Below are 24,636 nucleotides of genomic sequence, written 5' to 3'. Positions count from 1 at the left end.
GAGAAGTGACGCCGCGCCGCAGGCTTGGGGCTTGAACGCAGCCCTGGGACAGCCCCGCGCCTCCCTCCCTCCCTGGCTGGCTTGGCCAAGTTGCTTCGCTTTGCTGGGACGCACGCTTGGCCCAGAGCGCGCTGGACCCCTTGGTCTCCCCCAACCCCTCTGTGTACTGAGACTGCCAGCCCAGCCAGGAAGGAGGGGAGGAGAGAGGAAAGGAAGACGCCACAGGGGCTTCTGGGGGCTGCCAAGGGGGGAGATTGCGTGTTTCAGTGTGTGTCTCAGGGTGTCTGTTCTTGATTGGAGGGCGTGACTATGGTTCTGTGAGTGTGCTAACCTGAGTGTTGGGGGAGTGTCGCTCTTAGGGTGTGTGCTAATTTTAATGTGTTCGTCTATATTAATGTTGGTTTCCCGGTTAGGGTGAATGTGTGTGTGTACCTTTTGGTGAGTTAACTTGAGTGTGTTAGGGTGAGTGTTGTGTGTTACTGTAAACTGTTAAACTGAGTGTATAGGCTAGTGTGCGTGTTGGTGTGTTATTCTGAGTGTGAGTGTTGGTGTGTGGTGATGAGTGTGTCGCTTAGTGGGTTCGTGTGTGTGTGATCGTCTAAGTTTGTATCGATCAGTGGGAGAGTCTTGCTAGTGTGTTGGGGTGTGTGTGTGGGGGGGGCGTCCTGTGTGCCAGTATATTAGTGTGAGAGTAAGAGTGTGTGTGTGTGTGTGTGTGTATGAGTGGGAATGTGTTGTTCTTAGTGAGTAAATTCGTGCGTGTGCGAGCACCGAGCCCGAGGCCTCGGGGCCTGGGTGCAGGGGGCGGGGGCGCCGGCGATCGCTAAGCTGGGAGCCTGAGCAAGGGGACTCCCGAGCTTCAGCAGAGCCGGAGCGAGCCCGGGGCGGGAGGCTGGGGGGCCGCGGGCAGGGCGGGAACCAGCTGGCTGCGAGGCTGGGGGGCCGCGGGAGGGGCCGTGCCCCTCTGCGGCTGGCAGCTCGGGGGGCCCGGGCGGCGGCGCCAGGCCCGTCCCGCAGCGGCGGCGTAGCCGCGGGCAGCATCACCACGTTGCCAGCCCTGTCCGGTGATGGAGGCGGCGGGGGCGCCTTTCCTCCGGGCCACTTCAAGGACCCCAAGCGGCTGTACTGCAAGAACGGGGGCTTCTTCCTGCGCATTCATCCCGATGGCCATGTGGACGGCATCCGCGAGAAGAGCGACCCGAACAGTGAGTGCTCCTACCCTTTGGCCCCCTGTCTTTGGCCCTTTTCCCCTCTCCACCACACTCCGAACCTCCTCAGGGACATCTAGTTCTCATCCCCGCCTTCTTGTAAGAGGGTATACTGAGGCCAGGGGCACCAGGACTTGCTCAAGATCGCATGTAGTAAGGGACCTAGTTTGGAATCCTGGCGATCAGACGCCAAATTCAGTGCTTTTCCGCGTCTCCGACCGTTCTCCCCTATTTTTCCTGTTTACTTGCTCATCCTCCCCTTCATTCTCTCCCCCCGCCCAATTTTCTCTTCTCCGTTATTTACTTCTTCAACTAACTTCCACTTCACTTTTCTCCAGAGGGATGTGTGGTTTCTCTCCTCCCAGACCTTCGGGTTTTCAGGTTCACCACCTCCTTCCCCGCTGGTGGCCGGCTTAGACCACCCCCACTCCCTTCTGCTTTTGCGGTGTGTACCAGTTTCCCTTGGTAAACCAGTTTCCCAAGTCCCTAGAGCCCTGGGCTAAGTCATTTAACCTCAGCCTCCTGGAGACCACTTCGAAGGAGACTACCTGTTGCCTTTAGGAACGTTCCCAATTGATTATACCTCTCAAGGGAATGTGGAAGCATGCTGCTACTTTTTACTATCGCTCTCTTGCGTAGTCAGCTTCTCAAGCGTGTCTGAGCTTATGAGATTTCAAAAAAACCCAAAAAACAAAAAACGGAAGACAGCCACTTTTTCTTTATTGGAAAAATACTTTCATAGATATTGTCTTTTAAATTCGGAATCTGAGCAACGCTGAAGCCTTGACGAATTGCAGCCTTGCTATATTCTATGTACAAGTGATTTTCTGTTTCAAAGATAGTAAGTTGATGCTGACTTCGAGCCCTGTCTTTTGAATTGTTGAAAGCAAAAACAATGGGAGGTGGGGGTGGTAGGGGGTGTTGGACTGTATTAATATGATATAGCAGAACACAAAGTGTTTTTAGTTCTTTAAAAAGAACAACCATCTATCAGAAAATTCCAAGGGTTAAAATTAGTTTAAGGGGAGAAAGAAGAAGAAAAATGTGACACTGTTTCTGGTATTGTTGTTCAGTCCTGATCCTGTATGGAGTTTTCTTGGCAAAGATACTGGAGTGGTTTGCCATTTCCTTCTCCAGTGGATTAAGGCAAACAGAGGTTAAGTGACTTGCCCAGAGTCACACAGCTAGTAAGTGTCTAAGGCTTGGAGGATTTGAACTCAGGCCCAGGGCACTATCCACTGAGCCAGGTATCTACCTCTTGCTGTTGCTAATCAGGGGAAAAACTATGTAAAGTACTATATTACTGACCTGTTAGCTAGAGATCCTGCTATTCCCTATGAATATATCTCATGGTTGGTTTTGTTTTTTTTTTTTTTAAGTGAGACAATTGGGGTTAAGTGACTTCCCTAGGGTCACACAGCTAGCAAGTGTTAAGTGTCTGAGGCCTGATTTGAACTCAGGTCCTCCTGAATCCAGGGTCGGTACTCTATCCACTGGTGCCACCTAGCTGCCCCAATCTCATGGGTTTTTTTGGGGGGGGTAGAAAAATTGAACATGTCACCTACATTATTAGAGAGCAGAAATAAGCTTTTCTTTCTTTTGTCTATTTATGGAAGACTGACTCCTCCATCACTATCCATGAAAATTAACTGTAATTTATGTCTTATAGGGCTGTCTGGGATAATGAGAAGTTGGCCCCCTTCCCTCTCTTCAGTACTCTCTGAACCTCTTCAATTTCAAACCTTCCTCATCCCCTTTTTGTAAGATCAGTAAACTGAGGACAGGGAAGGAATGGGACTTGCTTAAGATTACAGCTGCTCAGTAACATGACCTGGATTGAAAACCCTGGAACTGACTCAAAATCCAGTATTTTTCTGCTTTGGTCACAAAGACTTAAATTCAGGTCTTACTGACTACAAAGCTGGCCCTCTATACACTAACCCACTTTGTCTTTTAAACCACATACGCTTTCCTTGGCATTTGTTTTCCTCTTCAAAGATGTCCATTTTGGCTCCTTTTCTGGAAAGAAATTCTAGCTGTGTGAGAAGTCTGCTGTCTTATTGGCATCTGAAGAGACCTTGAGAGATGCTCTTGACAAGGTGATAATCAACTTTTATGAAAAGATTAAGGGAGTTGGCTCTGGGTTGAGGTCTTACCTCTGGCACTAACTGCCTGCCTTTGGACAAGTCACCTAATGCCCCAACTCTAAAATGTCTAAAATAAGGAGCTAGACTAGATGGTCTTCGAGCTCCCTTACAGATCTTTTCTTTATTTTTTTTTTCAGGGCAATGAGGGTTAAGTGACTTGCCCAGGGTCACACAACTAGTAAGTGTCAAGTGTCTTAAGCCTAGATTTGAACTCAGGTCCTCCTGACTCTAGAGCCAGTACTCTATCCACTGCACCACCTAACTGTCCCTCTTACAGCTCTTTTCTAAGATCCCACGATCCTGCTAGGAAACCTTAGCTAGGATGTATTTAAAGAAAGGATTCTTCTCAGTGAGATCTTTATTCCTTCCAAAATTATAGCAACAAAAATATTTTAATACAGATGTTTTGTAGGTAACTTTATTAAAAAAAATCTTTCTGATCTCTCAAAATGTTTAATAGCTTATCATTTTTCCACCAGCTCTTTCTACTTTAACCAAAAGGATAGAAACAATGTGTGTAATGTAAGCTTGGGGATTTGCTAATTCCTTATTGCTATGACTTGGATCAATCTGTCTTGGCCAAGTGTTTGTTGCTAAAAGAACATGATGCTAGAGCTACAGGTCCCATGCTAGGATGGTCCCCTTAGCTTGGTTTTGTTGTACTGGCCAGCTGCTTAACAAAAACTTGACATTGATCAGAGGGCAACTGGGGTAAGAATATGGATGTTTCACCACTACTAGAAAGAACTCCAAACCTTTATCTGACTTGCTGGTACGGTCATCTTTTCATTAGAAGGACAGGAGACTGTGGAGAGAATTGTACTTTCCCCTGATATTGGACAAGAGAGACTAAAACTGACCCAAGTCAGACGACTTCTCTTTTTTCTAGCCTATAAAAAAGTTCTTATTTAATATCTCTGGTTAGCTTGGCCACTCTGACTCTCACTGATTATATAGTTAACATTTTGCTTCATGGTACTATATCAATCACTCCATGAGCATTTATTGAGTTCCTAACACCAGCTTGGCATTGCGGTAGGCTGGGGGTACAAATAAGAAAAGTGAGCTATCCCTCGGCGATTGAGGCGGTACTGCTAAGGGATACAACACATATCAGGAAGTGGTGGGCAGGAAAGGGAGTTTTGGTCCAGGCAGGAACAGGGATGAGGACTGCAGTGATGGAACAGGAGATCATCACACCCTTTACAATAGCAATGGTAAGACTGGTTTGATTAGTGTTCCTTGGGCAAGAAGCAGAAAATAAGGCCAGGAAGAACAGGAGTGCAATAGCAGGAGAGAGGGGTAGTCTGACTGTGTTAGCAAAACTACGGTAGATGCCTTGATGGGATGAAGCATAGTCAGGGGCTGGATAAATATTGAGGGTCAAGATGGGGTTTGACTCACCCTCCAGATTTAGGCAGCTAAGCTCCTGAGAGAATCCCAAAGCTGAATGGAATGACACCCAATGGTGGGGAATGGGGGGCAAGGTCTTTGCAGGTCAGGAGGTTACCAGCTGTTACTGGTGAGAAGTGAGTAGCAGCAGGGCCAAAGGTAAGAGACTGGCGTTGAAAGCCCTGGAGCTTCAGTAGGTATGATATTTTTATTGTCAGGAATGGCCATTGGACTCCATTGGTTTCCTTGAAATGTCAAGGGAAAGTCAAGAAGGCCCCCAGAACATTGGGTAGTCCCTGTGTGTGAATTTATGAGAAGCCATGGTCAGGCCTGCATGGATGAGCTGCATTTGCCTACCTGGGGTCAAGATCACAGACCCACTTGAGCATATTGATTAGTCTTCTTTGATCATCAGTGTTGAGCAAGAGAGAAGGGACCTGAGTGCTCACATAGCTCAGCTTCCTCATTTCACAGATGAACAAATGAAAGAAGATGAAAGGCCAAGTGACTTTCCCAACATCATAGGCAAGTGGTAGAGCTGAGATTTGAGACCAGCTCCTATGATTCCCAACCCCATGCTCTTCCTGAGGATCACATGGAAGAGAAATTAAGCTGGGTTTTGCTTGGCCCTAGAGGGCAGACCAGAGGCAAATAAAAGCTTGACATCCGGAGGAAAACCAACTTCCCAACAAAGAGAACTGTTCCAGAAGTGGAATATTGTAGGAAGACTTCTCAGCTAGGGTTGGACTGTGTGGCCACCAAAGTCTTGAGGAGGTCTGAAATTCTATGACTCTTGGTAATTCTGGGATTCTCACAGCAACCAGATGAGATGGTAATGCCAGTGGCAGCCTTTAGCTTCACAGAAGCATGGCATTTAGAGTAGGCAGGGCCCTTAGGGAACACATAATCCAACCCCTTCATTTTTTTAGATGTGGAGTCACAGAAACCCCATACAGAGGGAAGCATAAGAGTGGCATAGGGGCCAAAGGGTGGAGGGAGGCAATGATAGGTAACACAGGAGAGTCCTAATAAACACAAATGCCATGAACTTCATTTTCAGAGCTTTCCCTGGGCCAACTCAGCTTGGCCCTGGATAATCCAATGAGCTCTTTCCTCTCTGGGATCAGGTCCCAGCACTTTCCTCTGAGGCCTCAAGAAAACCTGGCAGGTTGACTTGTGAAGGCCTCAGTGAAGTTATTAGAGGGGTTGCCAAATCCAGGTTATTTCTCCGAGTATAACAGTGTCCTTTTATTTTGTTCTTTCCTACGTGGTCGCCATAACAGCCAGGTGAAATAGTGTATGTTGGTATTACTAACATCCTTTTTTTGCACAGATGAGGAAACTGAATCTCAAGTCGGTAAACATTCAACAAGCACTTGCTATGTGTCAGGGACTGTGCTAAGCACTGAGGATTCAAGGAAAGCCAAAAACACAGTATGTTCAAGAAAAATACCTTTCTGAAGATGCAGAGGAGATGGAGAGACAGAGAGTGAGGAAGAGAGAAACAGAGAGATCAGTAGAGAGATGGGGAGAGAATCAGAGAGGTAAGAAAAAGAAATAGAATGGGAGGGAGAGACAAACAGAAACAGAGAGAGATAGGTAGAGAGAGATGGAAAAAGAGGGAAGGAGAGAGAGGTGGAGAGGAAAAGGCAGCAAGAGAGACACAGAGAGACAGAAACAGAGATAACTGGAGTGAAATGGAGAGAGAGATAGAGAAATAGAAAGGGAGGGAGAGAGATGGAAAGAGAAGAAAAAAGGAGAAGGGAGAGAGAGATGGAGAGATTAGAGAGAAGTGGAGAGGGAAGGAAAGAGATGGAGAGAGAGTCAGAGAGAGAGAGAGAGAGAGAGAGAGAGAGCATGAGCACGAACATTTATTAAGTTCTTACTGTATGTTAGGCACTGTACTAAACATTGGGGAAAGAAGAAAGCCAGTCCCTGCTCTCAGGGAAAGGGTAGAGAAGGAGGGAAGGGTACCAGGGTAGAAGCATGGTGGGTAGACTAGATAAGTAGCTAGATAAGGCAAAAGGCTCAGCTTTCTAGGTAGGTGGGGTACAGACGGTCCCTTTGGGGGACAACAGGAGGCCTTCCTTCTGGAAGCATGGGAGTTGCAGCCCCTCCTGCCCTGGGAGGTCTCTTCCAAACATGTATGGGTTTTATTAATGTAAAATAAACTGCTCATTCTGTGCCCTAAAATTTCAATTCACATAAAGCCATTCACAACAGAGAACATTTTCTTCTCTGCAGCACGTAAAACATGTGGTACAGGGTAGTAAATGAAATGTGTGTGTGTGTGTGTGTGTGTGTGTGTGTATATGCACATGCGCGTGCGCACGTGGGGGGAGGCTGGTGTTTGAGTATGAAATTTGTTCCAGATGTCCTTGTTTAGGAACAAATGGAGTCAGTAAGAAATGCCCGATTAGCCCTTGCACTTCTCCCAGGGAAGTAGCTGGTGAGCCTCATGAGTTGCCTTCACGTCCACACTGGGCCTCACTGCAGGCCCAGACCTTCTGACATATGCCCTGGAGCCCTGAAAGGGTCTAGACCTCAGCAATCAGCTGACTTTTAGAGCCAATCCAATTTCCAAGGTTCTGGGCATTTTCAAGATGTGCTTGTGTCTTGAGTGTCTTGAAAAGTCGGGTCTGGTTTGGGGCTCCTTCAGGGTAGCATTCTTTGAATTATGTTGGCCACCTTCCCATGACCTCTGAAATCCAGCCTGGTCTGGTTTGGGTGTTAGTCTGTGCTTGTATATCATACCTCCTGTTCAGAAGTGAACCCCGATCTTCTCTAGTTCAGTATTAGTTCCCAAGGGGTTTCCCCAGCACCCTAAAACTGTGGTGGAGAATAGAGACAGTTCATTTACTTTCCTTGCTGTGAGAACTTTGGCTCTGTCCCAGCTGCAAACAGTCCCTTGCACTTAGTGGCTCCTGGTGGGCTCTTTAATTGCTTCCTTCTGAGTGTTTTGCACTTACAGAACCATGAGAAATAAATAAATTCTGCAAGAGTTCTCCGCATCCTTTTTAGCCCCCTATAAAGAACTCAGTTTCAGGATCTCTGAATACATTTTCAAATCAAAGAGACTGATATGCTAAATGGGAGACTCCATTTTTCATTCCCAACAAGAGAAGACAAAGCAAAGAATAGAAAAATCAATGGGTGGAATTTCACCAGAGTTCTTTCTGTGATTCTGTGACATTTGATTGATTATTGTTGTCATTTTATTTTTATTTAGAATTTTATTTCCCCAAATTACATGTAAAATACAAATTTTGACATCAATTTTTAAAGAACTTTGTGTTCCAAATTTTCTTCCTCCCCCCCCCCAACTCAAGCAATTCAATATAAGCTATACATGAGCAGTCATGCAAAAGATTTCCACATTAGCCTGGTTGTGAAAGAAAACAGATAAAACCAAACTTCAGATAAAGGAACTAACAAAAAAATATGCTTCTTTCTGTATTCAGATACCATCAGTTCTCTCTATGTAGATGGCCTGCATTTTTCATAAGACCTTCAGAGTTGTCTTTGATCATTACATTGCTGAAAATAACCAAGTCATGCACAGCAGATCATTTCACAATATTGCTGTTATTTTGTATACAATACATTTCACTTTGCATCAGCTCATGCAGGTCCTTCCAGGTCTTTCTGATAGCATCCTGCTCATCATTTTTTTTTTTACAGTAAACTACATTTATATAGTACTTTAAAGAGAAGTTTCCTTACAATAAACCCATGAGGTTGATTATTGCAACAACAGTAGTAGTAGGCCTCCGTCAGTCACGGACCACCGTGGATCAGCGCCCTGAAGAAGAGCCACAGGCCAGTGTTGCTGTGCAGTCCGATACGATAAGGGAGCCGCAGCTCCTGAGTGACTTATAACTGGTAACTGCCACATCCTGTGTTGTATCTACCCCATGAGGAGTTGCTGGAGTGTCCTCTCCAGGGTGCTGGCCTGGGCAGATGAATATGGAAAACAAGCTGTTGCCCATGCAGCAGGTTTTCCCTCTCCGCGACATTGGTGGATGCAAAGGAGAGGCAGAGCCAATACAATTTGGCACCAGTGCCGCCACAGGAGTTGCCAGAGGGATGTGATGTCCAACATCCAGCTGCCTAAGGGACTCCTGATTTTTCCTCGGGGTTAACTCCCGAAGCCTTTCCCATATATGGGTATAGCCGCAAGACGGCGGAGGTTTAAAATCAGGGTTTCTTCCCCTAGGCGGGTTGCCTGCCAAGGCTAACGAGCCCCACCTGCCCGAAGCGACTGGTTTTAAGGCGCCAGTGACTCGCCTTCGCCCCTTGTCCTGTTAGTGGAAACAGTTCTGCCACGAGAAGGCCAGCAGTTGGGCTTCGGTCGTCAGATAACCTTTATATAGTACCTTATAATTGACAAATCATTTTCTTCACAATAACCCAGCAAAGTAAGTACCATACATTTTGTCATTGTCTATCATCTTCCTCTAATCATCACCATAATAATCATCTTACATTATTCTTTCCTCTGCTTCAAAGTTCGTTCAGTTACTGTTGTTGACTGTTTCCCTCCGTCCTATTCCCTCCCCACGATATTTACTCTATTTTCTATCTTCTTTCACCCTCTCCCCCTTCAAAAGGGACTTGCTGCTGACTGCCCCCTCCTCCACTCTGCCCTCCCTTCCTTCACCCCTCCCTCCTTATCCCCTCCCCCTCCTACTTTCCTGCAGGGTTAGAGAGATCACTCCACCCAATTGAGTTGCAGAAAGGCAACCATCAAAAGCATCCATGACTCCTGACTTAGTGTTTGCCTTTTCACTCTTTGCTGTTACTGTTCAGTCATTTTCAGTCATGTATGACTCTTTGTGACCCCATTTGGGGTTTTCTTGGCAAAGATACTGGAGTGGCTTGCCGTTTCCTTCTCCAGCTCATTTTACAGCTGAAAAAACTGAGGCAAACAGGGTTAAGTGACTTGCCCAGGTTCATACAACTTGTCATTATTGTTGTTTGTTCTTCATTCTTGAAGAAGACCATGACATCAAGAGGTGATGTCTTAACTTACAGTGAATTGGATTTAAGTGAGTGAGGGCTGTACACTTACCAGCCTCGCTCTTTCCTCCAGAGCCATATGGGTCCATTGGCAAGATATACATCAGGACGACTGGAGATGGCCCTGAATGTTTGAGGCAATAAGGGTAACACAGCTAATAAGTGTGAAGTGTCTGAGGCTGAATTTGAACTTAGGTCCCCCTGACTCCAGGGCCAGTGCTCTATCCACTGTACCACCTAGCTGCCCCCAGCTTTGCAAAGCCCTTTATAAATATTGTCTCATTTGATCCTTACAACAACTCTGGAAGGTAGGTGCTATTATTATCCCCACTTTATAGATGAGAAAACCAAGGCAGAGAAGGGTTAGGTAATTTACCGAGGGTCACACAGCTAGTAAATGTCTGAAACAGGATTTAAACTCGGGACTTTCCTGCCTTCAGGTCTAATGTTCTATCTGAGCCACCTGGCTGCCATAAATATGTATGTGTACACACGTGCTTATAGCACATGCATGATACATGCACGTGTTCCCTCATGTATACATAGTCATATGTGTATGTGTGTGTACATGTGTGTGTGTTGTCTCAGTGTGGCTCTCAAGGAGGCAAGAACAGACATGTTGTCTAACATCTCCTTCTTCCACCCTTCTCCAAGGGAGATTTTGATTCCTGCAAGGAAAGGAGGCAGGAGATTAGGGCCTGAAGCTGACCCCTCTGCTCTCTTCTGAAAGAAAGGGTACTGGGATATCTATCTGCTCCCTTAAATATTAATAATCTAGAGCATGCAATTTTGAGGTTCAGCCTAAACTTCTGATCACCCTTCCTTTAATGGGGAAGAAGGGACCAAAGCTTTATATCCATGACTTGACTCCCTTCTCACAAAATATCAGTTCCACAATGAACACACATAGCATATGGCAAAGAAACTCAATTTTCCAAGTCGAGAGCAAGACAGAAATCAGAGAAAATATACGTATGAGAAAATATACCAGATCACACATAAGGATAAATGGACTCTCCCCAGTGGGAGAAAGATAACTCAACTCAACCAAGAGGGAGAGTCTTAGATCTCACCCAAGGAAAAATTCCCTGAAGTCTCTAGTGTAGCAAGCTGGGGATGGAGGCTGTTGGCTCCTGTCATGCCAGCTTCTTTCTTTAGTGACCTGAAGAGAGGTCGGCATCACGGTTAATCTCTTTTGAAGCTGGAGCCCAAAGGAATCTCTTGAAACTAGAAGAAAGAGTAAAGAAGAGAAGACCTTTTCTCTCTCTAGCTCTCATCAACTCTGGCTCACCTGTCATATAGGCATGGAGTATTGATTTCTACCAATGAGACGAGAGTCCAATATAATTTGTCAGGTTACATATAATTGTGATATAGTATGATATGATATAATGTAGCATAGGGGCAGCTAGGTGGTGCAGTGGTTAAAGTACCGGCTCTGGAGTCAGGAGGACCTAAGTTCAAATCCGGCCTCAGACACTTGACACTTACTAGCTGTGTGACCGTGGGCAAGTCACTTAACCCCCATTGCCTAAATAATAATAATAATAATAATAATGTAGCATAACATTCTATTGAATATTTGTAATTTTTTGCATTTCATTTTATACATTTGAAAATGTGATTCTGGAAGCAAAGAAAAGCTGGGCAGATTTGAAAACAACGTGTAGTATTTATTAAATAGGTTTTCTTGAAATGGAAATTTATTGTTTTCTAATGAATTCTCTCCTATGTTCTGTTGCGTACATGACAACTTTTTTCTTTTCTCATTTTGTATTTAAGTTCAACATTTTTTAAAGTTACAGAAAGAAAAAAAGAGAAAGAAAAGATGATTGTCATGAGGAATCCATAGCATTCACCAGATTCTCAAGGGGGTCCGTGACTTCTGACTTAGAGCCTTCTCTTTATTTTTGTTAAAATTAATGAGATTTGGGGGGCAGCTAGGTGGCGCAGTGGATAAATCATCAGCCCTGGATTCAGGAGGACCTGAGTTCAAATCCAGCCTCAGACACTTGACACTTACTGGCTGTGTGACCCTGGACAAGTCACTTAACCCTCATTGCCCTGCAAAAAAAGAAAGGAAGGAAGGGAGGAAGGAAGGAAGGAAGGAAGGAAGGAAGGAAGGAAGGAAGGAAGGAAGGAAGGAAGGAAGGAAGGAAGGAAGGAAGGAAGGAAGGAAGGAAGGAAGGAAGGAAGGAAGGAAGGAAGGAAGGAAGGAAAAAAAGAAAATTAATGAGATTTAAAAAGTGAAAGGCTCCTTAGAGATCTAGTCCAACCCCTCATTTACACTTCTGGAAACTGAGGCCCAGAGAGATGGATTGATTTACCCTAAGATCACACGGGTAGCAAACAGTTCAAACCTAGATCTCCTGAGTCCAAATCTTTCCAGTGCTGTTTCCATTCAACTCACCTGTTTTTCCGAATCTCCTTTAAAGAGTCCCAGTAAGTGGGTATCCAGCAGCCTCTTTTTGAAGATCACTTCCCATATCTCCCATATCTGCTGTTCATCTTGGATAGACAAACTCTACCTTACATCTTCTCTCTCCCATCAGCCAAAGGAAGTCCTGCTCCTAGGGGCTTGCAATTACTCAAATATCCTCAAATGCTAAATTGTAATTCGTCATTTCCAGCTTGCTATGAATTAAGAATCCAAGAACACTAAGTGGCTCAGTGAGTAGAGTATTAGAATCAAGAAGAATTGAGTCTGAATCTTCACTTTTTGGCTATGTTGCCCTGGAAAAGTAATTTACCCTCTCTCTGCCTCAATTTTCTCATGTGTACAACTGGAATAATGATAGCACCTACCTTCCAGGATTGTTGAGGGGATCAAATGAGATAATATTTGTAAATTGCTTTGCAAATCTTAAAGTGCTATATAAATATTATTATCATTACTACTACTATTCCTACTAGGTAGATGTCTGAAGAGGTCCTAAATGGTTGTTCAGTTGTGTCCAACTCTTTGTGGCCCATTTGGGGTTTTCTTGGCAAAGATACTGGAGTGGTTGTCATTTCCTTCTCCAGCTCATTTTACCGATGAGGAAACTGAGGCAAACAGAGTTAAGTGACTTTCCCAGAGTTGTTCAGTTAGTAAATATCCAAAGCCAGATTTGAATTCATGAAGATGACTCCAGGCCCCGTGCTCTATCCACTGCAGCACCACCTAGCTGCCCATCCTAAATAGTAGTGAGAAGAAAAATGTTATTGAAAGGGCAAAGTCATTTTCTTCCCTGAATTATGCTCATGCTTCTCACCTGGCTCTCCTCCTATCTAGTTCTGACCCCTTTCCCTTCTCCATTAATAATCTGAAACTGCTTTTCCCTGGCTTTGCTGACCCTAACTCGTTACTTTCTCATAGAGATATAGAGAAAACTGAGTCCATTCCCCATTCTAAGGGGGTTTAGACACATAGAAGACCACTCACGGTAGTCTACAGGGATTCCAAATATCGAGAAATGTACCGAATGGCTAATGTACTCCTAGATTTGAGGTAACACATACCTTCATTGCTTCTTCTGTCTGGTATTCCTGTTGATGACATGCTAGACCTTTTCATCTGTCAAATAAGACAAATTTTCACCTCTCATCTAACATGGTAGCTGTAAATCTTATGAATCTATATTTGTAGGATAGAGGTATACAATTGGCACTTAAGGCTTTATTAGTTTGCCTTTGGGATATTTATGTGTGTGTCTATATACATATACATACATGTATATACACACACATATACACATGCACATACATATACATATACATATACATATACATGTGCCTTTAGAATTCCAAAGGCAAATTAATAGAATGTAAATGCCAATTCTATCCCTCCATCCCACAAAAAAGATGTCTGCATACATATGTGTAGATAAACATAAATACATATACACATGTGTTTATATTCGTAGATATGCATAATGAATATATGTATAAATACATTTCATTTTTTGTTGTCGAGTTGTTTCGGTCGTGTCTGACTCTCCTGTGACCCCATTTGGGGTTTTCTTGGCAGAGATACTGGAATAGTTTGCCATTTCCTTCTCTAGCTCATTTTACAGATGAAGAACTGAGTCAAACAGGGTAAAGTTACCTGCCCAGGATCATATAGCTAGTAAGTATCTGAGGTTGGATTCAGGTCTTCTTGACTCCAGGCCAGGCACTCTATCTACTGTGTCCCCTAGCTGCCCCAAATACATATAAACACATACATACAAAAATATGTATATGTATAAGTACATATGAAAATACATATGTGTATATATGTATACATATGTCATATCCTTATTGTGTATGTGTGAGAGAGGTGAAAACATTGGCAAATTGGGAAAACCCTAGGACCTCACTTCTTGGGGAATCAGCATGGCAACCAAAGCACCACGAATGCGTCAGTGATATTGCCACACCTTATGTGCGTTAGTTAGAAGGGAAGTTTGGTGCCATTCCTCAGCTGAAGTCACTTGGCACATTTCCGCTGGACACACCCTGAAGTGCTTTTGTTTTGCTTATAAAACCTCCCTTCTTAATTATACTCAAACAATAGTGGAACAGAATGCCGTTTAAAGGCTTCACTGGGACGCTTGCTGCCATTTTTATGTTGTTTTTTGTTTTTGTTTTGTTTTGTTTTGTGGGGCAATAGGGGTTAAGTGACTTGCCCAGGGTCACACAGCTAGTAAGTGTCAAGTACCTGAGGTTGGATTTGAACTCAGGTCCTCCTGAATCCAAGGCTGGTACTCTACCCACTGCACCACCTAGCTGCCCCCTGCTGCCATTTTCAAATGGCTGTTTCCTTATTTTAAAATTTAATTCAAGAATGAAACCTGTCGCAACTGCTGCAGGGGCCAGACCTGTCTGTTGCAGGTTAAAATAAAACCTATGTGATCCCACTTAATTTATCTACACTTTACTTCTCAGAAGCACCTACTCATACCTGTTTTCCCCCTCCAGACCTTTGATTTTAATGGTGTAGGGAACTAACTCCCAGTTAAAGGATTCTCTCCATTGTTGCAGTTTTTTGTTGTTGAGTCATTGGGGTTTTCTTGGGAAAGATAGTGTAGTGGCTTACCATTCCCCCCTCTAGCTCATTTTACAGATGAGGAAACTGAGACAAACTGGGTGAAGTGACTTGCCCAGAGTCACACAGCTGGTAAGTGTTTGTAGCTGGATTTGAATTTTCAAAGATGAATCTTCCTGACTCAAGGCCCAACACTCTATCTACCAAGCCACCTAACTGTCTTACTGGTTGGTTGTATTCAACATTTTTCAAACTCCTCTTTACATTCTTCCATCCATACTCCCCTTGGACCCTTTTTTTGGACACCTCTGTAAGAAAGCTGTCTCAGGCTAACAGGTCATAGGAACAGATCTATAGCCAAAAGGAATGGCCACAGGCCATCCCATTCATTTTACAGATGAGGAAACCGAGAGCCAGAGGCTAAGTGACTTACCCAAGGTCACACAATTAAGTAAGCATCAGAGCTGGAATTTGAACCCAGGATCCTCTGGCTCCCAAGCCAGTGGTCTTTTCACTGTACCCCCTGTAACAAAACTAGCGTGCCCACAGGCAGGGCTGGCGCACCCCCAGTCTGCTGTGCGATGTAACAAATGGGACCGGCCTGCCTGCTGTTCCCAGAAGAGGTGCCTTTGAGCTGGCCATGATAATGGAAACCATTCAGCTCCTGGGACAGGAACAAGACCCTACAAGGAGCCTCCAGGCTTCTTGCATAATTTCCTCCACAGAGCAGCCTCTCAGGGATGTTTGGACAAACTTATAGGGGGGAGAGAACGTTTCCCCGACAAGAGCTTTATTTATATCCCGAGAAGCTGACGTCATGGTGGTGGCCCACGTTGGCTGGGCGGAGGTCGGCCACTCCCCTCTCCTCCCCTCCCCTCCCGGTTTCTCAATGCCCCCTCTGGGCAGCGCTGACTCCGTCCCCTCTGCCTCGCTTTCCTCACCAGCCACAACCGCTGCCAACTGAGCCCCTCTAACCCAGGAGAAGGGTCAGAGAAATCCAGCTGGCTCCCAGGGAGCCCCACTCCTGGAGCCCTGCTCGGGGCACCATGCGCCAGCCCCGTTAGCTTCCCCCGGGACATGTTTAGCTGGGATAGATCCGGAGCCAAGTAGGGCCTGGAGGCAGCCGCGGGCTTCCCGATTTAAGCCGGGTTTGGGTCCAGCTGTAGGGCAATCTCATGCAGGGCCTTTGGGCACCCTCGCTTCTAGCTCAGTTTTAGTGTGGACGGCAGTTCAGCATTTCGTTTCTGCGAGTGCATGGGGACCTCGGGGTACCTTCAACTAAGCTTCACCTTTAAGCGGCAAAAGAGGATGGCGACAAAGTCCCCAGGATCCCAGAGTGCTCCCAAAGCTAGAGTGCTCCCAAAGCTAGAGTGCTCCCAAAGCTAGAGTGCTCCCAAAGCTAGAGTGCTCCCAAAGCTAGAGTGCTCCCAAAGCTAGAGCGCTCCCAAAGCTAGAGTGCTTCCAAAGCTAGAGCGCTCCCATCTTTATCATCCCTGAACCTCTGATGTCTCCTTTCGGGATCCCATCAAGCCCAAGGTCCCCGCCTAGCCCTCATAGACCTACCTAGCAACCTTGTTTCTCATTCCTCCCCATCACTGATGCTGCAGTTAAATACCGCAGTCTCCCTTAATGGTCCTTCCCTTCCCCTAGACCCCCACCCCAGGGCCATTAGCATACCCCGAGCTATGCTTGATTTCCCTACTAATAATAGGAAATGAACATACACACACACACATACATATATACGTATACACAGACAAAATAGATATATATCTTTAAGTGTCCCCCAATAGTAAAAGGAAACACACATACATATTTGCATATATGTATATATACATGCATATATATGTATATATGTGTATCATATATACACACATATATCTTGTTTTTCTTTCCTAGTAATAGGAAACATATGCATATAAGCATATATATATGCACACTTTTTACACACACATATACATACATATATGTATATATGTGTGTATATCTACATCTACATCTACATCTTTAAGCTTTTCTTTCCTAGTAATAATAACCTAGCATATGGAGTTTTAAGGTTTGTAAAGTTTTTTACAAATACTATTCCTTTTAATCTTCATAACAATCCTGGGAGGTAGAGTCTACTGCTATCCCCATTTTAAAGATTAAAACAACAACAACAACAACAAAAAATACCTGAGGCAGATAGAGGTTAAGTGAGGTGCCCAGGGTCACTTACATAGTTAGTGGCTTGGGTGAAATCTGATCTCAGGTCTTCCTGACTCTAGGTCTAATACTCTATCCATTATGCCCTCTAGCTGCCTGGGAAAGCTTTTCCCATCCTCTCCTCCAATGTCAGTTCTAATAAATCAAACAGTAATACTTACTGAGTGTTTGCCATGTTCCAGGCATTCTCTTAAATGCTGGGGACAGGGACTAGACATTCATTTCTTGGCACTATCTCAACCAGATCTTCCTCCCAATGAAGTGTGTTCCAGATTTTCCAGAAAGGGAGAAGAATAAATCCAGCATACCGAAACCCAGGCTCTTTGTCTTTTCCTCCAACTGGCTTTGCTTCATCAGGATGCGGACCCAGCTCCTATAGGTAGGGAGAGCCAGTTGTTAAATTTTCACCATGAGCATTTATTTACACCTTGAAAATCAACAAGTGCTACAAACCAGGGCTTGATTTATTGTTTTATTGATTATCTAGACTTAAGAAAATGATGGAGTAAATGTCAAAAATGCAGATTAACCTTAAAGTGTTTTAGGTACATTTTTTTTTGGAGAGGCAGTTGTTAAACATTTATTAGTACACCCCTGCTTTGCTCCCTAATTTCCTCTTTTCTGGTTAATGTTTCTACCAATCTCCTCTCTCTATGGACCATAGAATTCAGCCAGTGTTGTTTTTCTCCTCTCTCCTGCCTCACATGTTCTACCAGCTACTAAATTCTGTTTAATCTACCTTTGAAATGTTTTGTGCATTTCTCCCTTCCTTTCCAATGCCTAGATTGCCACATGGGCTCAAGCTATCGTCTCTTCAAGCTTAGATTCCTGCAGTAATCTCCTGCCTTAGCATCCTCCTTCCAGCATTGCCCCCAGGTCCCATTTTGCAAGATCCTGTCTGACTAATCCTTGTTGGTGACATACACAGACCTGTGTTAAATGGTCATTTGTAAAATGTTTACAGTGGGGTCAGCTGCTGCTTACAACCTCAGGTCCCCTCATCCTTTCAACATGGAATAAGTATATCATCTATAATATATAAAGTTATGACATTTATATATTAAATATATTACAGAACTAGATTTTGCAAGTTACTATCACTTTTCTAAAATCCTCATCTACTTGAATTAATGATGATAAAGACAATAATCAGCACTTTTATAGCACCTTAAGTGCTATATAAAGGTTTTCAAAGCACTTGAAAAAATTATTTCATTTGATCTTCAGAACAACCCTGTGAGGTAGAAGCTACTATCCTCATTTTACAAATGAGGAAATTGAGGCACAGAGAGGTTAACTTACTTGTCACAGCTAGTAAATGTCTTGAGATAGGAGTCAAACCCAAGTTCTGACTCAAATGGAACTCTCTACTTAGAATTCATAATAGATTTTTAAAATTACAATTCCAAAAATATCCAGACTTCAAATAATAACTAGCATTGTTTTGAAGGAGGTGTGTAGCTCAGAGCAAATAGTGTGTATATGGGTATACATATACTTAACATATATAGGGGGAAGCCAGGTGGCGTAGTGGATAAAAAAAACTGGCCTGAAGTTGGCAGGACGTAAACTCAAATATCACCTCAGACAATCTCTAGCTGTGTGACCATGGGCAAGTCACTTAAACCTAATTGTCTCTTATACCTGGGGCCATCTCTAATCATCCTGATATATAGGTGTCTTGCCATTAGACCCAGATGGATTTGTAGGAGAGTGAGGCTCGTGACTTTGCACAGCTCTCCCTCACTTAAATCCAAGTCACTGTAAGTCATAACCTCCCCTCCTGATGTCATGATCCTCTTCAAGAATGAAGGATAAAGGGGCAGCTAGGTGGTGCAGTGGATAGAGCACCGGCCCTGGAGTCAGGAGGACCTGAGTTCAAATCCAACCTCAGACACTTAACACTTACTAGCTGTGTGACCCTGGGCAAGTCACTTAACCCCAATTGCCTCACCAAAAAAACAACAAAAAAGAATGAAGGATAAACAACAACAGTTACACATATAATGTCTCTCTCTCTCTCCATATATATATATATATATATGTATACATATACATATATATATACACATACATACATATACATACACACATACATATACACACACACACAAACACACACACACATATACCCCACTGCTACTATTACTACTACTACTACACAACACACAAAGTGCTTTTATATAGGTGACAGGTTAAAGTGTACATCATAGGTAATAAACTGATAGCTAAAACCCAACTCTAACATCCCTTCATTTTACAGATGAAGAAATAGATGTCACCATGAGGTCAGGAACTTTATTTATAGTCATAGATATGGCCAGAAGTGGCAAAGATTATGGGAAAATCCACTATATGGTATCACAGTTTCCTCCATACTTCTGACCACTTTTCCCCTCTTTCTCTTTCTCTCTGTCCCTTTCTCTCTTGTCCTATCCCCCGAGTCCCCAATGTACTCTTCCCAGTTGTTCAGTCCTGATCCATTACTCTTCTCTATCTACATTCTTGCCTCTGGAAATCTCATCCACTCCCACAACTATTACTTCTGTTTCTGGATACATTTATGAATCAATCAGTCAATCAATCAGCAAACATTTGTTGAGTACCTACTTTATGTGTAGTCAGTCTTCTGGAGTTGTGATTGGTTATTGAATTAATTAAAATTCTCTTGTCAATGAGATCTTAGAGGTACTGAGTAAGTAGTCTAGGTTAGTAACCATTTATCTCTTTGTATTCAATAAAGGGAGGGGTTTCATTGTGATTGTGAAGAGGAACTCTATATTTTATACAACAGTGAGATTTGGGGAGAAGAGAACTAGGCTGATGGCATCACATAGCCTTTTGTTGTTGTTGTTGTTGTTGTTGTTGTTGTTGTTGTTGTTGTTTTTGCAGGGCAATGGGGGTTATGTGACTTGCCCAGGGTCACACAGCTAGTAAGTGTCAAGTGTCTGAGGCCAGATTTGAACTCAGGTACTCCTGAATCCAGGGCCGGTGCTTTATCCACTGCACCACCTAGCTGACCCCCACATAGCTTTTGAGGCAATAGAAAATAGAGTGTTGATGGGAAGAAGTTCTCAAGTTTTTCTTTTTCTTGATGAGATTGTTGTTTCTCTATAAAACTGTTCTCCTGGTTCTTCTCATGTTAGTCTGCATCTATTCATAGAAGTCTTCCCAGATTTCTTGGTGGCCATCCCTTTCCTCATTTCTTATACCACAATAGCATTCCATCACATTCATATGCCGTAACCTGTTCATCCATTCCCAGTAGACACATATGACAAAATCATCCAGGGATACATTGATTGGGTAATGCCAATAATTAGCCAGAGATACAGAGAAATGTAAAATTGCAAATTATTCAGTGACATGCCATCGGAAATTGATAAAAACATATGTCCTGTAATTTGGTTGGTGACATTTATACCATTAGGAAAGAGAAGACTGGTTTCTTACCAAGAAGAGGAAGGAATATCTTCTTCCAACTAGATTAGAGGAAACCTTCCGTCCTTCCATCAGATAACATAAACAATAGGGGCAGACTCACTTGGGTGATTGCCCAAGAGTCCACTAAATCTTTTTTGATCATAAAGCAATTAGAGACTAATGGAAATTCCTGGAGAACATCAATCTATGCTGATCCCGAACTGTGGCAATTTAACAACGTGGAGGTAGCCACGTCAGCTCCCAGCAAACCACTCTTAGCTCCCCAAATTCCTATTTCAACAGCACCCTCCTTGTTGTCATTTCTATGCTCTAACAAAAAGTGCTGCTACAAATATTTTTTGTATATGTGGCTCCTTTCCCTCTTTTTTGGATCTTCACTCTAAATACGCTTACTCATTGTATTGCTGTGTCAAAGGGTATGCAATTTAGTGACTCTTTGTATAGTTCAAAATAACTTTCCGTAATAGCTGAACCAATTCACAATTCCACCAACAGTTTATTGATTGTACATGTACACGCACACCTGTACATATGCGCAAATATCTATTTGTGCATATAAAAAGGGAGGTTAAATAATTTGCCTAGGATCACACAGTCAGTAAGCATCAGGAAGAAGCCGGGTCTTCCTGACTCAGGGGCCACCTCTGCATACCATACGGCTTCTCGTGTACATACGTCTATTTTTGGCCAAAGTGTTAAAGAGAAGTTCATGATTTGCATCCATTTTTTCCAGCTGTTTACCATCTGTAGTATGGACACAGTTTTACTGGGAAAAGGGAAGAGAATAGCGTGGAGCCATGGATACTTTTAAAAAAACATTGATGACATTTCATTCTGATACAGCTTCCTGACAAAGCCAAACATTTATGTTTTGCAAATACATTTGCACGTTACATTTCCCCAAAAGGACAGAGTATGACTAACAGAAAAAAGTGTGATATATCTTTTTCCTTTGTCAGTGTGGTACTACCATGGACCACTGTATTTGGCTAGAGTTTTGTTGTCTTTCTCTATTTGCTTGATATGAAATCTCTTACATTCTTTTGAGGTCTTGCTCCTTCACTCTGGACCACTTCATCCAAGTTCTTTATACTCACCCTTCCTTTCGGCTAGTAATATTCAGTTACATTACTGTGCCATCTTCTTGAGCTATTCCCTAATTGTCAAGAATGCACTTTCTTTCAAGCTTTTGGATAACACCAACTTCTCACAAGTAATGGCTCTGTAAACATTTGGCGCACACAGGTCTTCTGCTTGTTAATCCTCTGTATATGGGCCCAGTGGTGAGATCTCTGGCTGAGAAGGTATGAAAAGTCTAGTAACTCTCTTTGCAGAATTCCAAACTGGTTTCCAGAACAGCTTCACCAGTTCAGGGTTTTAGCAGCAATGACTTAGCTGCACAATCACAGCGCTTCACAGTTTACGTGTAGATAGGAGTTTTCTTGAGACAGTTTCTCTTCTTGCTATCCAGATGCCCTTCCTCCTCTCTAGAGAGAGCCTTGTACTCACCATTTAGTACAGAGTTTTGTAAATGTGATCTGTATAAATATGTAGTTAGGTGACTCAATGGACAGAGCACCAGGCGTTTAATCAGGAAGACCTAGGTTCAAATCCAGCCTCAGTGACTTATGAGTTATGCGACCCCAGACAAGTCGCTTACTCCTTTCATGGGGTCAAGAAGAATGAGACAATACTAAAACAACTGAACAACGACAACAACAACAGTATTGATCATGACCTCTGAGTATTGACCATATCTTCAAGAAGAGGTCAAAGTACAGGGTTACAAGGGCATAGGAAACCTTTGCATGCACACAAGATTGTGAGGAATGCTTCTGAAAACCACAAGGCAGGATGTTGTAAGTGGCCTAACAATGCCACGTGGCAAGACCTGGACTAGAAGTCAAACTTTAGCCCAGATACTTTGTAGCTGGTAAACAGGGACAGTTACTGAAAAGGAATCCAGTTTCACTATTTAATGTTTTCTCATTGAAAGTCAATGATGATATAGTGGGAGGGCACTAGACCTGGAGTCAAGAGAGACCTGGGTTCAAATTCTGGCTCAGACATTTAATAACTTTGAGTGTCCATTTATTTCTATTTACTATATTAGAAATTAAGATGTCTTAATATTATTATAATGGTGCTTTTGACCTTATGGACCCTCTGAAAAGGTCTGGAGGATCCCCTGAAGTCTCTGGACCATACCTTAAAAATTCCCCATGTGGTAAAGAGTAGATTGTTGTTGTTGCTACGCCATTGTTCAGTTGTGTCCAACTCTGTGTGACCCCATGGATCACAGCACACTAGGCACTTCTATCCTACACTATCTCTCAAAGTCTTTCCAAGCTGATGTTCATTGTTTCCATGATGCTATCCATCTATCTCCTCCTCTGCCATCCCCTTTTCCTTTTGCCTTTAATCTTTCCCAACATCAGGGTCCTTTCTAGTGAGTCTCATCTTCTCATGTGGTCAAAGTATTTAAGCTTCAGCTTTAGCATGTGACATTCCAATGAACAGTCAGAATTCATTTCTTTAAGTATTGGCTGATTTTATATTCTTACTGTCCAAGGGACTGGCAAAAGTCTTCTCCAGCACCACAACTCAAAAAATGCCAATTCTAGCTGGGCTCAAAGTCAAGAAGACTTGGGTCCAAGTGCTATCTCTGTCACAGATGCAATGGCTGTGTGACCCTCAGCAAATCAATGAACTTCTAATTGCTCCACACAAGTCTAAGGCCATCAATTTCAGAGAGAGTAAAGACTTGAATTGGTCAAGAGACCAAGTTCTTCAATTGCTCAATTTCTTCGCCATACTAACGATAACCTGGGTCTCATCCTTATCATTGTTACTATTGCATTCCTGCACTAGAGTGATGTTACTTATTTTGTACATTTTAAATAACATTATAAGCTCAATATTATAGAATTTTCCATTTATTTCCCACAAATGTTTTCTCATATGATCTAAATGTAAAACATTCAACAGTCCTGATGGCAGTTATTGACAGGAACTTGTCATTAGTTTGGCATTATTGGTTTGTTCAATTGAAATTGTATATTGTCACCACTTTAAAGTACATATGGATATGTTGAATGTGTATTGTGATTTTTTTGGACTAGAAATTTATAGAAATCTCCTAATTTTAGGGGTAGGCACAGAAAATAAAAATGAGGACATTATCTTAAAATATTGCAAAGAAATGTCAAGGAATAAAGAAATGACAGAGGCAGCTAGATGGCACAGTGGATAGAGTGCCAAGCCTGGAGTCAGGAAGATTCATCTTCCTAAGTTCCAATCTGGTTTCAGACATTTATTAGCTGTGTGACCCTGGGCAAGTCACTTAATCATGTTTGCCTCAGTTTAATTATCTGCAAAATGATCTGGAGAAGGAAATGGCAAACCACTCCAGTATCTTTGCCAAGGAAACCCCAAATGGGGTCATGAAGAATTGGGCATGACTGAGAATGACTGAACAAGAACAGTAAATGCAAAGTCATGTATAGTAAGTTTAGACCTGGGGATTCCACTCAATGGATATCCTGTGAATTGTCTAAACTATGGGATCATACAAAAATGCCAAATACCTTAAAAGTAGAGAACAGTTCATGGGAACTGACTTATGCAATCAGGAAGTAAAGTTGATGAGTAAAATGGAGAACTTAATAGAAAAAGAAGGCCTGGTCGCCAAGTGGCTGGAAAAAAATTGGGGGCAAAAAGGTAGCTCTAAAGGTGGTTTCCCCTTTCCCTGGAAGAAAGATAAACCTTTTCTGTGTGTGAGGTTGGGGCTAGAAGCCCAGAGTGGAGGGAGAAAGTATCATTGGGGAGAAAACAAGTATAGGGGTATCCTTGCAAAGAAAAATTCCAATAAGGACATCTAATGCTGACTAAGGCTAGAGCAGGGCTTCTTAAATTTTTTCCACTCTCGACCGCTTTTTGCCTGAGAAATTTTTCATGACCCCAGGTATATAGGTATATAAAATAGGTATACCAATCAAACATTTATTGCCAAATTTTTCACAACCCCCACATTCAGTTATGTAACCCCATAGGGGGTCTCAACCCACAATTCAAGAAGCTTTGGGCTAGAGCATCCTCTCAGGTTTGAACTCAAGCAAGAGAATCATCCTGGTAATACAAGCTTGAAAGCAAATGTTTACAAGGAATCTAAGAAGATGGAGCAACTGATGAAATAATTTTATTTACGAAGACG

The 24,636-nt window shown here is 43.1% G+C and overlaps 1 protein-coding gene across 1 annotated transcript in view; it reads left to right on the top strand.

Annotated features, from left to right (window-relative positions):
* The first annotated feature begins 309 nt into the window (after positions 1-309).
* The window catches only part of FGF2 (fibroblast growth factor 2), a 64,837-nt gene continuing 40,510 nt past the window's right edge, over positions 310-24,636 (top strand). Inside the window, exons 1-2 of the mRNA XM_043972379.1 lie at positions 310-317; positions 769-1,205. Of these exons, the coding sequence (XP_043828314.1) occupies positions 310-317; positions 769-1,205 (445 nt within the window). The remainder of the gene's footprint in view (positions 318-768; positions 1,206-24,636) is intronic.

This window comes from Dromiciops gliroides, chromosome 6 (assembly GCF_019393635.1).
Source record: "Dromiciops gliroides isolate mDroGli1 chromosome 6, mDroGli1.pri, whole genome shotgun sequence".
Lineage (NCBI taxonomy): Eukaryota > Metazoa > Chordata > Mammalia > Microbiotheria > Microbiotheriidae > Dromiciops > Dromiciops gliroides.
This window is presented reverse-complemented; position numbering and strand designations above follow the sequence as displayed.